At 41.1% G+C, this 14,951-nt stretch overlaps 2 protein-coding genes across 3 annotated transcripts; both read left to right on the top strand.

The window, feature by feature from the left end:
• The first annotated feature begins 535 nt into the window (after positions 1 to 535).
• Positions 536 to 7,223, top strand: LOC310785802 (E3 ubiquitin-protein ligase TRIM39-like). Of its 2 annotated transcripts, none has more exons than XM_083646953.1 (2): positions 536 to 616; positions 4,584 to 7,223. In XM_083646953.1, exon 2 carries the CDS (start codon positions 4,603 to 4,605, stop codon positions 6,247 to 6,249), a length of 1,647 nt encoding a protein of 548 aa, XP_083503079.1. In that variant the 5' UTR covers positions 536 to 616; positions 4,584 to 4,602; the 3' UTR covers positions 6,250 to 7,223. The 2 variants fall into 2 exon arrangements, with proteins under 2 accessions (XP_083503079.1, XP_083503078.1); XM_083646952.1 differs by lacking the exon at positions 536 to 616 and adding an exon at positions 845 to 928.
• Positions 7,224 to 8,198: 975 nt separating this feature from the next.
• Positions 8,199 to 12,343, top strand: LOC310785805 (E3 ubiquitin-protein ligase TRIM39-like). The gene is made up of 2 exons (XM_083646956.1): positions 8,199 to 8,270; positions 9,758 to 12,343. The coding sequence occupies exon 2, from the start codon at positions 9,777 to 9,779 to the stop codon at positions 11,412 to 11,414; it is 1,638 nt and encodes a 545-aa protein (XP_083503082.1). The 5' UTR covers positions 8,199 to 8,270; positions 9,758 to 9,776; the 3' UTR covers positions 11,415 to 12,343.
• Positions 12,344 to 14,951: the final 2,608 nt, after the last annotated feature.

Here is a 14,951-nt window from a genome sequence, read left to right as displayed (position 1 = left end):
TTACTTTTATAAAACCTGTGTTGACCCATCAGATCTTGTGTTCCTCGGTTGCCTTGGTGTTGCTCCCTATCCTGATCAAGCCCCTTTATAAGCCCATCCTTAAAAACAGACCAGGGGTTTTCAAAGTCTGAGACTGTAATCATGATTATGTCATTTGATCCTATTGCAACCCAACAAATGAGCCAAGATTGCCTGATATTGCTGTTTGACATACTTCTACTACACCAAAATACATAGTCTACTGTCTACTCTGAATGCATTATATTTGTTTGTGTCTCTTTAACCAAATCACACACATTTAGGCTATTTTGATAACTAATAATAAGTAACGTCATGTGTTTTCACTTCCATTCACTGAGCCTCCCCTGAAACTGTTTGGAGGCCCGTCTCCCACTTTGAAAACTTTTGGTAGACTCTAGAGTAGACAACCACTGAACCACCCACACAGCACCATCTTCTGATTACTAATGCAACTGCTGCCGTAAGAGGCGGAGCCACTGGAAACAGGAGTTTCAGTGAGCTCACGTTGCAGAGTGGAAAGTGAAAGTTACTCAGAAACAACATTGCTGCAGTCGAGAAACGTCTTTCTTTCTCTCCAAAGGAAATATAATTAGAGGTGAGTACTAGTAGCCTACAGCAGATACTACTGTGTTTAAACAGAAAGCGATAACACAAACTGAAAACTTCCCGTGTTCAGTTTGTACAAGATTTCAATGAACCACCAAGAAATAGGCCAATAACTGAAAATGATTTGCGAGAGAAAAAGAACACTACAAAGACTGACGTTTCAGGCAAAGTGTAAAAGAGAAGAGCTAATGTACCACAGGTCTAATTTAAGCCTTTATCAGCATGGCTAAACCAACAGGAAGATTAAAAAGGCATGTTTTTGGAGCAGCATGGTCTTCATCAGGCCGTCAGCTGAACACAGGTGAGAGGCCTATAGTCCAGACCTTGCCCCTTTCGGAACTGCTAACATAGCTTACGCTACTACGCAGTCCCTTATTAGTACACCGCCGATGTAGCCTGAACAGGTCGCTCCGTCTGCAAAATTGTTCTAACTACTCGATAAAGTTTCGCAAATGAAATTTCAAATGTACTTACGGGTACTTAAGGGTTGTGTGAACCTCCGCGGATGATGTAGAAACACTAGCGCCACTAATAAACATGTTTAATCCCTCACTGAACCCCAGGTCTAATTTCTTCAAAATGAATCAGCTAGAAACACTCGTCTTCTTCTGCGCTGCTGTCATGGGTGGTGCGCAAAGCAACCATAGCGCTCGCTATCACTTCCGGCCCCTGGCGGCCGGAAGTGGCACTTTTGTAGTCTTTTGTAGTTTTTTGTAAGATGCGCGCAGAAGAGTTTTGGAAGCGCAGGCAGGCTTCGTGTTCGCGATGTCGGAGCATACATGCAGCAATTGCAAAGAACAAATTAAAATAAAAACGAAAGGATTCAACAGAACATCGCTTAAATCATTATCCAGTCCGGCCACAGCTAGATTCTGTTGTGTTCTCATCTCAGCACTCTTTTTATCAATGGAATACATTTTCTTGATAAAAGGTGCTCAAACCAATTCACAAGGTCTATTCTAACAAATGATTTATACACTGCCCGTTCTTGTAGAAATAATATTTTGAATATTTTTGACAAACCAGCAGTATGTAGATTGAGAACAAAATTCTTCAAATATCCAGTTCCACCCAAAACAAAAGAAATTCACTACAAAATAATGAATGACTTCTACCCTTCCAGTGAATTTTGAAGATTAAGATTTGGATTTGAGAGCAATGAGTGTATATTCTGTAAAGGTGATATTGAAACAACTGAGCATCTTTTTGTTTCATGTTCTCACACCCAACTGTTCTGGAAATAATTCATTGATTGGTTACATGGAAAAAACACAGTAATGCCTGTTCTTGATTATAATAGTATTGTTTTTGGTGTAATATTAGAAGACAAAAAATTGGACCTAACGATCAATGTGTTACTAATCTTAGCTAAATTCTTTATTCATAAGGGCAAATATATCAAAACTCCACCCATCTTTACCTGCTACTTTAATGAAACCCAACTCTACATGAAGCCCCTGAAATTTATTAAATCGAATTTTACCAAAGACCTCTATTTATCTTTAACAAGTCTCTAGCCATCTTATGTTTTATTTATTTTAAATTGTTTTTATTTTTTGTTTTTTTTCGTGTTTCCCCCCGTCTGTCCTGTATTATGTGTGAATGTGCTGCCTTGTGTCTGTTCATGCTTGTCGAAGTTGTATACACTTGTGATGATTGCCTTACAGTTGTAAATTAAAAGTCAATGGTTAAAAAAAAAAAAAACATAGCGGTCGCTATCACTTCCGGCCCCTGGCGGTCGGAACCGCTATATCAATCACATTACACATGAAGTCAGAAGCCCTCACCACGTGAGAATGGATGTCGACAGGTTAATTGAAGAGGTGTCACCTTTTCCATTAAAAGTGGAACAAAAGGCAATTTTAAAAGCATTGGTATACCGCAAAAATGTATTTGCTGTCCTGCCAACTGGATATGGGAAAAGTGCCTGCTTTGGTCTTTTTGGAAATTTAATGGACAAGGTAATAAGCCTGATTTTTACTACTATTTCCCTACTGATGATTACTTTGAAGTACTACTTGAATAATATTGTTGTAAAGTAACTAAACTCTACAATCTGTCATGACTTTGCCAATGTTTTTAATGTCATGTGTTTCTATTAATGTATTTTAAAAATATTGTGGGGCCGGTAGTACATGTCTCCAATTCAGCTATTAAAAAAAAAGGAACATACAGCCAGCCATGTGATTATTACAGTAATTTTGTTAATAGCTTCCCCTATTTTCCATTGTTTATCTTCCAGCGATAATTTAGCTATAAAAAAAAAGTAACATACAGCCAGCCATGTGATTATTACAGTAATTCTGTTAATAGCTTCCCCTATTTTCCGGTGCCATGGCACTAGTCCGATACCTTACAAAAAACTACAAAAGACTACAAAAGTGCCACTTCCGGCCGCCAGGGGCCGGAAGTGATAGCGAGCGCTATGGTTGCTTTGCGCACCACCCATGACAGCAGCGCAGAAGAAGACGAGTGTTTCTAGCTGATTCATTTTGAAGAAATTAGACCTGGGGTTCAGTGAGGGATTAAACATGTTTATTAGTGGCGCTAGTGTTTCTACATCATCCGCGGAGGTTCACACAACCCTTAAGTACCCGTAAGTACATTTGAAATTTCATTTGCGAAACTTTATCGAGTAGTTAGAACAATTTTGCAGACGGAGCGACCTGTTCAGGCTACATCGGCGGTGTACTAATAAGGGACTGCGTAGTAGCGTAAGCTATGTTAGCAGTTCCGAAAGGGGCAAGTCCAGACCCAGAGCCGAGGTAAATACAGGCTGGATCATCTGTAGAGAGGAACACAGAAAACGCTTGTTAAAAAATTAAAGCTCAGCAAATCAAGATAAGAAAAATGGCACAGAATCAGTATAGTTATAGTCTAGCCAGCCCGTCACGTGAACTCACATTTCATTTGGTTCTGCGTCGCCGTCACGCTAGCCAGGCTAGCCATTGTTAGCAATAACAATTGACAACATGGCATTTCGCCATTTTGCGCATACAAACACTGCAGCCTCATGTCCACACAGATAGAAGAAGTTAGGCAGTGCTGTGTGTAGCAGTCATGCAGAACCAAATGAAATGTGAGTTCACGTGACGGCTGGTTTACCAGGCTACTTATAGTCCAGACCCAGAGGTAAATACAGGCTGGATCATCAGACTGTAGAGAGGAACACAGAAAATGCTTGTTAAAAATCAAAGCTCAGCAAATCAAGATAACAAAAACGGCACAGAATCAGATAGAAATATAGAGAAATGCTGACAAATGAAATATAAAGAAATACAATTCTCGCGGTCAACTTCCGGCTTCGCTTATACCTCATATTCAGATCAAAAACCGAAGCTCAGTCCATGTCAATGATAATACTTGTTTGTTTACCCATAGACTGTATAATATCCGCCATGTGACCCACCCCTCCTCCACTTCCGGTTGTGGGATGTCAGGGTGTCAGCAAGAATAGACAATGTGGATGCAACATGTTTCATTCCTTGTATTCTTGTGCTGCCTTTCCTCGTGAATTAATGTAGAATGTGTGTCTGTTTCGCAAAAAACATCAACAACAACACAATAGACAAAGTGTGGCCTCATACCAACAATCACAAATAGGCTACTACTTAGACCGCATAATCTACATAATTACTATTATCCACATTATTTTAATAAAGGCAGATTCATTTCCATCTTGAAATAAGCTCATCCAAAAATGATCTGACTCAATCATGACTTCTGTGTGTGTGTGTGTGTGTGTGTGTGTGTGTGTGTGTGTGTGTGTGTCTGTGTGTCTGTGTGTCTGTGTGTCTGTGCCTGTGTCTCTGTCTGTACTTTGTTTGAAAGTAGCTGAAGAATCAGTCAAAAAATGTTTTATTTTATGTAATCCAAATTAAATATTTAAACTATTATTATTATTATTATTCAATAATTCTGTATAGTAATGTTATTATTTCACTATTTCACTTTAGGTCTCGGTGTCTACTAGATATGTCTGCTGCCAGCAGTCTCCTATCCGAAGAGCAGTTTCTGTGCTCCATTTGTCTGGATGTGTTCACTGATCCAGTCTCCACACCATGTGGACACAACTTCTGCAAAAGCTGCATCACACAGTACTGGGATGTTAATGCCCCATGCCAGTGTCCCATGTGTAAAGAGGTCTTTGACAGAAGACCTCTGCTGCGGGTCAATACTTTAATATCAGAGATGGCTGCCCAGTCCAGAAAGTCAGCTCAAATGAAAGCCAGCAGCTGCCCAGACCAACCATGTGCCAAACCAGGAGAAGTTCCCTGTGACGTCTGCACTGGGACCAAACTGAAGGCCCTGAAGTCCTGCCTGGTGTGTCTGGCCTCCTACTGTGAGACTCACCTGGAGCCTCATCAGAGAATGACGGGCCTGAAAAAACACAAGCTGATCGATCCTGTGGAGGACCTGGAAGGCAGGTTGTGTAAGAAGCATGAGAGACCGCTGGAGCTGTTCTGCAAGACGGACCAGATGTGTGTGTGTCAGTTCTGCACTGAGTCAGACCACAAGTTACATACATTTGTCCCTCTGAAGGAAGGATATGAAGGAAAGAAGGCTGAGCTGGGGAAGACAGAGGCTGAGATTCAGCAGAAGATCCAAGAGAGACGACTGAAGATTCAGGAGATCAAACATGCAGTGGAGCTCAGCAGGAAAGATGCAGACAGAGAAATAGCAGACGGTGTGCAGGTCTTCACTGCTCTGATGCAGTCTGTGGAGAGAGGCCAGGCTGAGCTCATTGAGACGATTGAAGAGAAGCAGAAAACAACACAGAAACAGGCTGAAGCCTTCATCAAAGAGTTGGAGCAGGAAATCTCTGAGCTGATGAAGAGAACCGCTGAGGTGGAGCAGCTCTCACGCACTGAAGACCACCTCCACCTCCTCCAAAGCTTCCCATCCCTGAACACTCCTCCACACACGAAGGACTGGGCAGAGGTCAGTGTCCATCGCTCATCATATGAGGGGACTGTGAGGAGAGCTGTGGAGAAGTTGGAGAAGACTCTCAGGAAAGAGAAGCATAAGCTGCTTGTTGATGTTGAGCTAAAGAGGCTCCAGCAGTATGAAGTGGATGTGACTCTGGATCCTGATACAGCAAATCCCAATCTCATCCTCTCTGGTGATGAGAAACAAGTAAAACATGGTGATCTAAAGAAGAATCTCCCAAACAACCCAGAGAGATTCTCTCCTTGGACCTGTGTCTTAGGAAAGAAGAGCTTCTCTTCAGGGAGATTTTACTATGAGGTTCAGGTTAAAGGGAAAACTTGGTGGTGTTTAGGAGTGGCCAGAGGGTCGGTCAACAGGAAGAGAGCAATCAGCATTAATCCAGAGGAAGGCTTATGGGCAATAGGGTTGAATAATAATCCAAATCAGATCATAGCTCTTACTCTCACTCAAGTCGTCCTCCCTCTGAAATCGAAGCCTCAGAAGGTGGGGGTGTTTGTGGATTATGAGGAGGGTCTGGTCTCCTTTTATGATGTAGATGCTGCATCTCTTATCTACTCCTTTACTGGTTGCACCTTCACTGACAAACTCTACCCAATCTTTAATCCTGGGTACATTTATAGTGCTGAAAACTCCACTCCGCTGATCATCTCTCCTGTCAATCACACAGATTAGACTACTGCTAATCATTAGTTTGTCTCTGACCAGAATTGATTGACCAAATATGTACACATAAGGACTTTGACTCCGGATTGCGTGGTTCTCAAGTGGAGGATAGAGGATTCATTGATATTTGAGATCAGATATTTACATATTCTAGGGAAATATTATGTTTTCCTATTCTTTCAGGTAACTGTTCAATCGTTTTAATGTAGAAGAATTGAAATAATTAAACGAAACAAATTATAACTACTTCATGGCAAAATAAATGTCTTGCAATAAAAAAAAAAACAATGTGTGTTAAAGTTATCATCTCAAAGGTTTTCATGTAAGTAAAGTAAATGTCTGTTAAGTCACTATCACAGAGAACACAATGGTGATTGACCCTATGGCCCATTGATGGAAGCCTTTGCATTTTCAGTATTGCAGCATTTATGAACTGGGTGTCTGTGTGTGTGACACGCCAGAGAGGGTGGGCGGAGCTAACGCAATATACTCACTCTAATAGGCTACTGTACGTTCCCGACAACTCTTGTGTGAAATAGGATAACAAGCACATTTTTCCCAGTCTACTAGCATTGTGGGTGGTTACTATGGCCAAACTAACTAACTTCACATTATGCAAGAATGTTTGGATCTCACTTGCAATTACCGCTCAATAAAACTGAAATATTCAAGATTATCAATTTAAAGTTAAATAGTAAAAAGTTGTTAATGCTCTTTTCTCATTTATATCCTTTTTTCATGTATCCTATTACAATTTACTGCTGCAAAAGGTTAATTTCCCCACAGGGATCATTAAACCTTAATCTAATCTATTCTGTAACTCAGCAATGTCATATCAGTAATCAGAAGCATTTGCCAGATCATTGTACATATTCTGAGCTTTGTATATTGACACAATTACTGAAGAATAGTTTATGAATAAGAAGTAATTCTGCAGTTTGTTTCTAACATTTAAAGTTTTTGTTTTTGTTTTTGAATGAATAAAAAATAAATGAAACCCTTGTATGTCACATGACTGCTATTTATCAGAATGCTTAAATTAGGCTATTTAACATTTGATTGATATCAAAGCTTGAAAAATGTTTATTGTTCGAAAGGTAACCGTTCTCCAAGCATCATTTTTGAGATATTTATTCCTGTAATATTTCAAATAAAAGATTGAAGTCACTTTAATAGCCTGAAATATTGGCCACCTGTCCCAGAGTCTATTAGCTGTCAGACTGAGGGAGCAGATTGCTGTTACTGTAAGTAGGCCTACGCCCAAGAACTCATCTCTGATCGCACCACAGCTGGAGGAGACACCCCCCACCCACCCTGTCCTGAAACCAAGACAAACTGTATTGGTTGGCCTCGTTAAGATTTTATAACTATTGTATTTTATTTCTCTTTCTAACAAGATTGTATTTATTACTTTTATAAAACCTGTGTTGACCCATCAGATCTTGTGTTCCTCGGTTGCCTTGGTGTTGCTCCCTATCCTGATCAAAAGAAGCCCCTTTATAAGCCCATCCTTAAAAACAGACCAGGGGTTTTCAAAGTCTGAGACCGTAATCATGATTATGTCATTTTATCCTATTGCAACTCAACAAATGAGCCAAGATTGCCTGATATTGCTGTTTGACATTGGCTACTTCTACTACACCAAATACATAGTCTACTGTCTACTCTGAAGGCATTATATTTGTTTGTGTCTCTTTAACCAAATCACACACATTTAGGCTATTTTGATAACTAATAATAAGTAACGTCATGTGTTTTCACTTCCATTCACTGAGCCTCCCCTGAAACTGTTTGGAGGCCCGTCTCCCACTTTGAAAACTTTTGGTAGACTCTAGAGTAGACAACCACTGAACCACCCACAGCACCATCTTCTGATTACTAATGCAACTGCTGCCGTAAGAGGCGGAGCCACTGGAAACAGGAGTTTCAGTGAGCTCACGTTGAAGAGTAGAAAGTGAAAGTAACTCAGAAACAACATTGCTGCAGTCGAGAAACGTCTTTCTTTCTCTCCAAAGGAAATATAACTAGAGGTGAGTACAGCAGATAATACTGTGTTTAAACAGAAAGCGATAAACACAAACTCTGAAAACTTACCGTGTTCAGTTTGTACAAGATTTCAATGAACCACCAGGAAATAGGCCAATAACTGTCAAAATGATTTGCGAGAGAAAAAGAACACTAAAAAGACTGACGTTTCAGGCAAAGTGTAAAAGAGAAGAGCTAATGTACCACAGGTCTAATTTAAGTCTTTATCAGCATGGCTAAACCAACAGGAAGATTAAAAAGGCATGTTTTTGGAGCAGCATGGTCTTCATCAGGCCGTCAGCTGAACACAGGTGAGAGGCCTTATTAGTCCAGACCCAGAGGTAAATACAGGCTGGATCATCTGTAGAGAGGAACACAGAAAATGCTTGTTAAAAAATTAAAGCTCAGCAAATCAAGATAACAAAAATGGCACAGAATCAGTATATTATAGTCTAGCCTGGTAAACCAGCCCGTCACGTGAACTCACATTTCATTTGGTTCTGCGTCGCCGTCACGCTAGCCAGGCTAGCCATTGTTAGCAATAACAATTGACAACATGGCATTTCGCCATTTTGCGCATACAAACACTGCAGCCTCATGTCCACACAGATAGAAGTTAGGCAGTGCTGTGTGTAAGCAGTCATGCAGAACCAAATGAAATGTGAGTTCACGTGACGGGCTGGTTTACCAGGCTACTTATAGTCCAGACCCAGAGGTAAATACAGGCTGGATCATCAGACTGTAGAGAGGAACACAGAAAATGCTTGTTAAAAATTAAAGCTCAGCCAATCAGGATAACAAAAACGGCACAGAATCAGATCCAAGTATACAGAAATGCTGACAAATGAAATATAAAGAAATACAATTCTCGCGGTCAACTTCCGGCTTCACTTATACCTCATATTCAGATCAAAAACCGAAGCTCAGTCCATGTCAATGATAATACTTGTTTGTTTACCCATAGACTGTATAATACCCGCCATGTGACCCCCCACCCCTCCTCCACTTCCGGTTGTGGGATGTCAGGGTGTCCGCAAGAATAGACAATGTGGATGCAACATGTTTCATTCCTTGTATTCTTGTGCTGCCTTTCCTCGTGAATTAATGTAGAATGTGTGTCTGTTTCGCAAAAAACATCAACAACAACACAATAGACAAAGTGTGGCCTCATACCAACAATCACAAATAGGCTAGGCTACTAGTTAGACCGCATAATCTTCATAATTACTATTATCCACATTATTTTAATGAAGGCAGATTCATTTCCATCTTGAAATAGTATAAGCTCATCCAAAAATGATCTGACTCAATCATGACTTCTGTGTGTGTGTGTGTGTGTGTGTGTCTGTGTCTGTCTGTACTTTGTTTGAAAGTAGCTGAAAAATCAGTCAAAAAATGTTTTATTTTATGTAATCCAAATTAAATATTTAAACTATTATTATTATTCAATAATTCTGTATAGTAATGTTATTATTTCACTATTTCACTTTAGGTCTCGGTGTCTACTAGATATGTCTGCTGCCAGCAGTCTCCTATCCGAAGAGCAGTTTCTGTGCTCCATTTGTCTGGATGTGTTCACTGATCCAGTCTCCACACCATGTGGACACAACTTCTGCAAAAGCTGCATCACACAGTACTGGGATGTTAATGCCCCGTGCCAGTGTCCCATGTGTAAAGAGGTCTTTGACAGAAGACCTCTGCTGCGGGTCAATACTTTAATATCAGAGATGGCTGCCCAGTCCAGAAAGTCAGCTCAAATGAAAGCCAGCAGCTGCCCAGACCAACAATGTGCCAAACCAGGAGAAGTTCCCTGTGACGTCTGCACTGGGACCAAGCTGAAGGCCCTGAAGTCCTGCCTGGTGTGTCTGGTCTCATACTGTGAGACTCACCTGGAGCCTCATCAGAGAATGACGGGCCTGAAAAAACACAAGCTGATCGATCCTGTGGAGGACCTGGAAGGCAGGTTGTGTAAGAAGCATGAGAGACCGCTGGAGCTGTTCTGCAAGACGGACCAGATGTGTGTGTGTCAGTTCTGCACTGAGTCAGACCACAAGTTACATAAATTTGTCCCTCTGAAGGAAGGATATGAAGGAAAGAAGGCTGAGCTGGGGAAGACAGAGGCTGAGATTCAGCAGAAGATCCAAGAGAGACGACTGAAGATTGAGGAGATCAAACATGCAGTGGAGCTCAGCAGGAAAGATGCAGACAGAGAAATAGCAGACGGTGTGCAGGTCTTCACTGCTCTGATGCAGTCTGTGGAGAGAGGCCAGGCTGAGCTCATTGAGACGATTGAAGAGAAGCAGAAAACAACACAGAAACATGCTGAAAGCTTCATCAAAGAGTTGGAGCAGGAAATCTCTGAGCTGATGAAGAGAACTGCTGAGGTGGAGCAGCTCTCACGCACTGAAGACCACCTCCACCTCCTCCAAAGCTTCCCATCCCTGAACACTCCTCCACACACCAAGGACTGGGCAGAGGTCAGTGTCCATCGCTCATCATATGAGGGGACTGTGAGGAGAGCTGTGGAGAAGTTGGAGAAGACTCTTGGGAAAGAGATGGAGAAGCTGCTGCTTGAGGCTCTGCAGAAGCAGTATGAAGTGGATGTGACTCTGGATCCTGATACAGCAAATCCCAATCTCATCCTGTCTGGTGATGGGAAACAAGTAAAACGTGGTGATCTAAAGAAGAATCTCCCAAACAACCCAGAGAGATTTTCTACTTGGACCGGTGTCTTAGGAAAGAAGAGCTTCTCTTCAGGGAGATTTTACTACGAGGTTCAGGTTAAAGGGAAAACTTGTTGGTGTTTAGGAGTGGCCAGAGGGTCGGTCAACAGGAAGGGAGTAATCGGCATTAATCCTGAGCAAGGCTACTGGGCAATAGGGTTGAATAATAATCCAAATGAGCTCAAAGCTCTTACTCACCCTCACGTCGTCCTCCCTCTGAAATCGAAGCCTCAGAAGGTGGGGGTGTTTGTGGATTATGAGGAGGGTCTGGTCTCCTTTTATGACGTAGATGCTGCATCTCTTATCTACTCCTATACTGGCTGCACCTTCACTGAGAAACTCTACCCAATCTTTAATCCCGGGCAAAATTTTGGTGGTGCAAACTCTACCCCGCTGATCATCTCTCTTGTCAATCACACAGATTAGACTAATCATTAGTTTGTCTCAGATCAGAATCAGCTTTATTGACCAAGTATGTACACATATAAGGAATTTGACTCCGGATTGCGTTGTTCTCAAAGTAGAGGATAGAGGATTCATTGATATTTGAGATAAGATATTTACATATTCTAGGGAAGTATATGTTGTCCTATTCTTTCAGGTAACTGTTAAATAATTTTAATGTCGAAGAATTGTAATAAAACTAAACAAAAATCATAACTACTTCATGGCAAAATAAATGTCTTGCAATAAAAAAAACAATGTGTGTTAAAATTATAATCTCAAAGATTGTCATGTAAGTAAAGTAAATGTCTGGTAAGTCACTATCACAGAGAACACAATGGTGAGATTGAGCCTAGGCTCATTGATGGAAGCCTTTGCATTTTCAGTATTGCAGCATTTATGAACTGGGTGTCTGTGGTGACACCCCAGAGAGGGTGGGCGGAGCTAACGCAATATACTCACTCTAATAGGCTACTGTAGGTTCCCAACAACTCTTGTGTGAAATAGGATAACAAGCAAATTTTTCCCAGTCTACTAGCATTGTGGGTGGTTACTATGGCCAAACTAACTAACTTCACATTATGCAACACTGTTTGGATCTCACTTGCAATTACCGCTCAACAAAACTGAAATATTCAAGATTATCAATTTAAAGTTAAATAGTAAAAAGTTGTTAATGCTCTTTTCTCATTTATATTCTTTTTTCATGTATCCTATTACAATTTACTGCTGCAAAAGGTTAATTTCCCCACAGGGATCATTAAACTTTAATCTAATCTATTCTGTAACTCAGCAATGTCATATCAGTAATCAGAAGCATTTGCCAGATCATTGTACATATTCTGAGCTTTGTACATACATTGACACAATTACTGAAGAATAGTTTATGAATAAGTAATTCTGCAGTTTGTTTCTCACATTTAAAGATTTTGTTTTTGTTTTTGAATGAATAAAAAATAAATGAAACCCTTGTATGTCACATGACTGCTATTTATCAGAATGCTTAAATTAGGCTATTTAACATTTGATTGATATCAAAGCTTGAAAAATGTTTATTGTTCGAAAGGTAACCGTTCTCCAAGCATCATTTTTGAGATATTTATTCCTGTAATATTTCAAATAAAAGATTCAAGAGTCACTTTAATAGCCACAGTAAGTAATCAGATTACAAACGAGGAATTTGACTTAGTGCAAGTATGCAGCGCAGCAGTCATATCAAGATGAAGCAATACAGAAAAGCACTCTCAAATTAAAATGGCACTCAGAGAGCGCAGGGCAGTTCTCCGCCAAGGCCACTACTAATCTGCTACGATATGAAAATTGTGTCCACCGTTTTTAGTCCAGTGTTTTTAAAATGGAATTCTTTTTAAAACTTATATCACCTGGATGTCTAAAAATGAAATTACACAGACATATATAATCTTTATGAAATTAATAAACTGTGAGATGAATGCAACAAGTCAACCATATTAACCAGCAGCTACAAAAGAGAAAAGGCGACCTGTCTCCATTAATACAAATTTCCAAAGTGTAACTGCTCAGAACATCATGTTGGTGGCCTGAACCCCTGTGATTAGTGTTTGCATTTAGCACTCACGCTGTTAATTCATTCTGCAGACTGCAGTTTGAGAGACTCAATTAATCAATCTTTGTAGCCTTTCCAAAAGCCACGTCAGCAAGACCGTGTCGGTTCTCATTGATGTCACAGACTAATGTGGATATTGTAGATAAGCGCTTAGCTTGCTTGCTCGCTGGCGGGCTAACATCTAGAACCTTCTTGACCTTAACCTACCAAAGGGAGGTTCTCACAAGACCCATAAAAAGCTAGCTCCTCCACAGCTTTCTCCGGTTTGAGTGAAAAGTCAAATAGTTTCAGGCAGTGGTGGCAAAAAAAAACCCAAATCAAATAAATGTGTACCTGCACCTGCCAAAGCTGTCATTGTATGTACATTTAAAACAAAGGAGGGGCAGCGGTAACCGCCTGCTGTCTGCAAGAAAAATTATTGGTTTACTGCCCAACCTGCAATATTACAAATATTGAGCCGGGCACATATATACTCTATCTCGCACGCATGTGTGTGAGCGTCTATAGGCTGTACGGCTTCAGAGGTTAACTACCAGCAACTCAGGGGGTACATAGAGCCTATACAGTCTGTTACAATAACATAGCGTGCCCAGAGCACCTCGTTCCGCACTTGGTGCAGACCGGTGCATAGGCTACTTGCTTTGGTCTAGTCAGTCACAGCTAGTAGCTAGCGACTAAGTACTTGCGCATGCGCGTTGCTGCAGGAACTCAATTCATTGTTTTGCGCTAAACTATTAACCATAGTTGTGTCCTGGAAGCTTTTTGCTGGCACCACATAGCCTATATAGTCCCATATTTATGATATTTCATGTGACATAAAATGCGTTGAAATGTAGTTTTCGTGTAGACCAGATTTCAACTCTCAGTTACACAATAAAATGGACAAATGCCAATTTGCCTCTATTCCAAGCTACAACAAATGTTTTAACAATATGATTAACCAAATTGTGTTTTTTTACACGTTGACGTTGTAACCGCATTTTAGCCGGTTGAAAAGAGGGTGAAATTAGGTCTTAGACGTTCAAACCCAATATCACCCAGATTTAAACTAAAAATCAACGTTGAAAAAACGTTTTGTGCTCGCTGGGATGCGTGATTTCACTGGAGAAGAATTGAAATGTCGGCCGGCGATGTCATCCAGCTAAATCGCATCTCGTCACAGAGAGATGCCAAAGCCACATGGAGAGGAGAGAGTGACCCTCATGCCAGTGAAATAGCTGATACAGAACAAACAGAGCCCATACAGACAGCTGGTTGCATCTGATGTGATCACATTAAAGCGATACATGTGAGGGTCCACTGCACTATGCCAGTCTCTCTCGTGAGCCTCAGAGTCCCTCGGCGCTTTGAACTCAGCCAGCCACAAAATAATGGACCACCTGCTGTCATCCACTTCAGGAGCCAGGGACTGGACACATCGAGTTTGTGGGCCATTTCATTGTGCTTGTGTGTGTGTGTGTGTGTGTGTGTGTGTGTGTGTGTGTGTGTGTGTGTGTGTGTGTGTGTGTGTGTGTGTGTGTACGTGCACGTGCACGTGCACGTGCAAATCATATTTCCAATGAGTCTTTTTAGAGGAAGCACCGCTGGGATTTTGCTCTGTAATGGAGGTTAACGGCATTACAGAGATACCGCCGGGGTGGAGAGGAGGCAAGATAAATACGACAATACATCACGCTGTTCATCACAATAGCACTGATGGAGAGGCTTCCACCACTTGACTGTAATTTCCACATGATTACATTTTTCTGTGTGTGTGTGTGTGTGTGTATGTGTACGTGCATGAGTGCGTGTGTACGTGCATGAGTGCGTGTACATGCATGAGTGCACGTGTGTGTGTGTGTGTGTGTGTGTGTGTGTGTGTGTGTGTGTGTGTGTGTATGAAGCAGGACAGGATGGATATGGGTGTCGTATCTCCATGGACAGTGCGTTGGTGA

This window comes from Poromitra crassiceps (assembly GCF_964638095.1).
Source record: "Poromitra crassiceps genome assembly, chromosome: 11".
Lineage (NCBI taxonomy): Eukaryota > Metazoa > Chordata > Actinopteri > Beryciformes > Melamphaidae > Poromitra > Poromitra crassiceps.
Note: the sequence above shows the minus strand (reverse complement) of the source record. Positions and strands in the feature narration are given on the sequence as shown.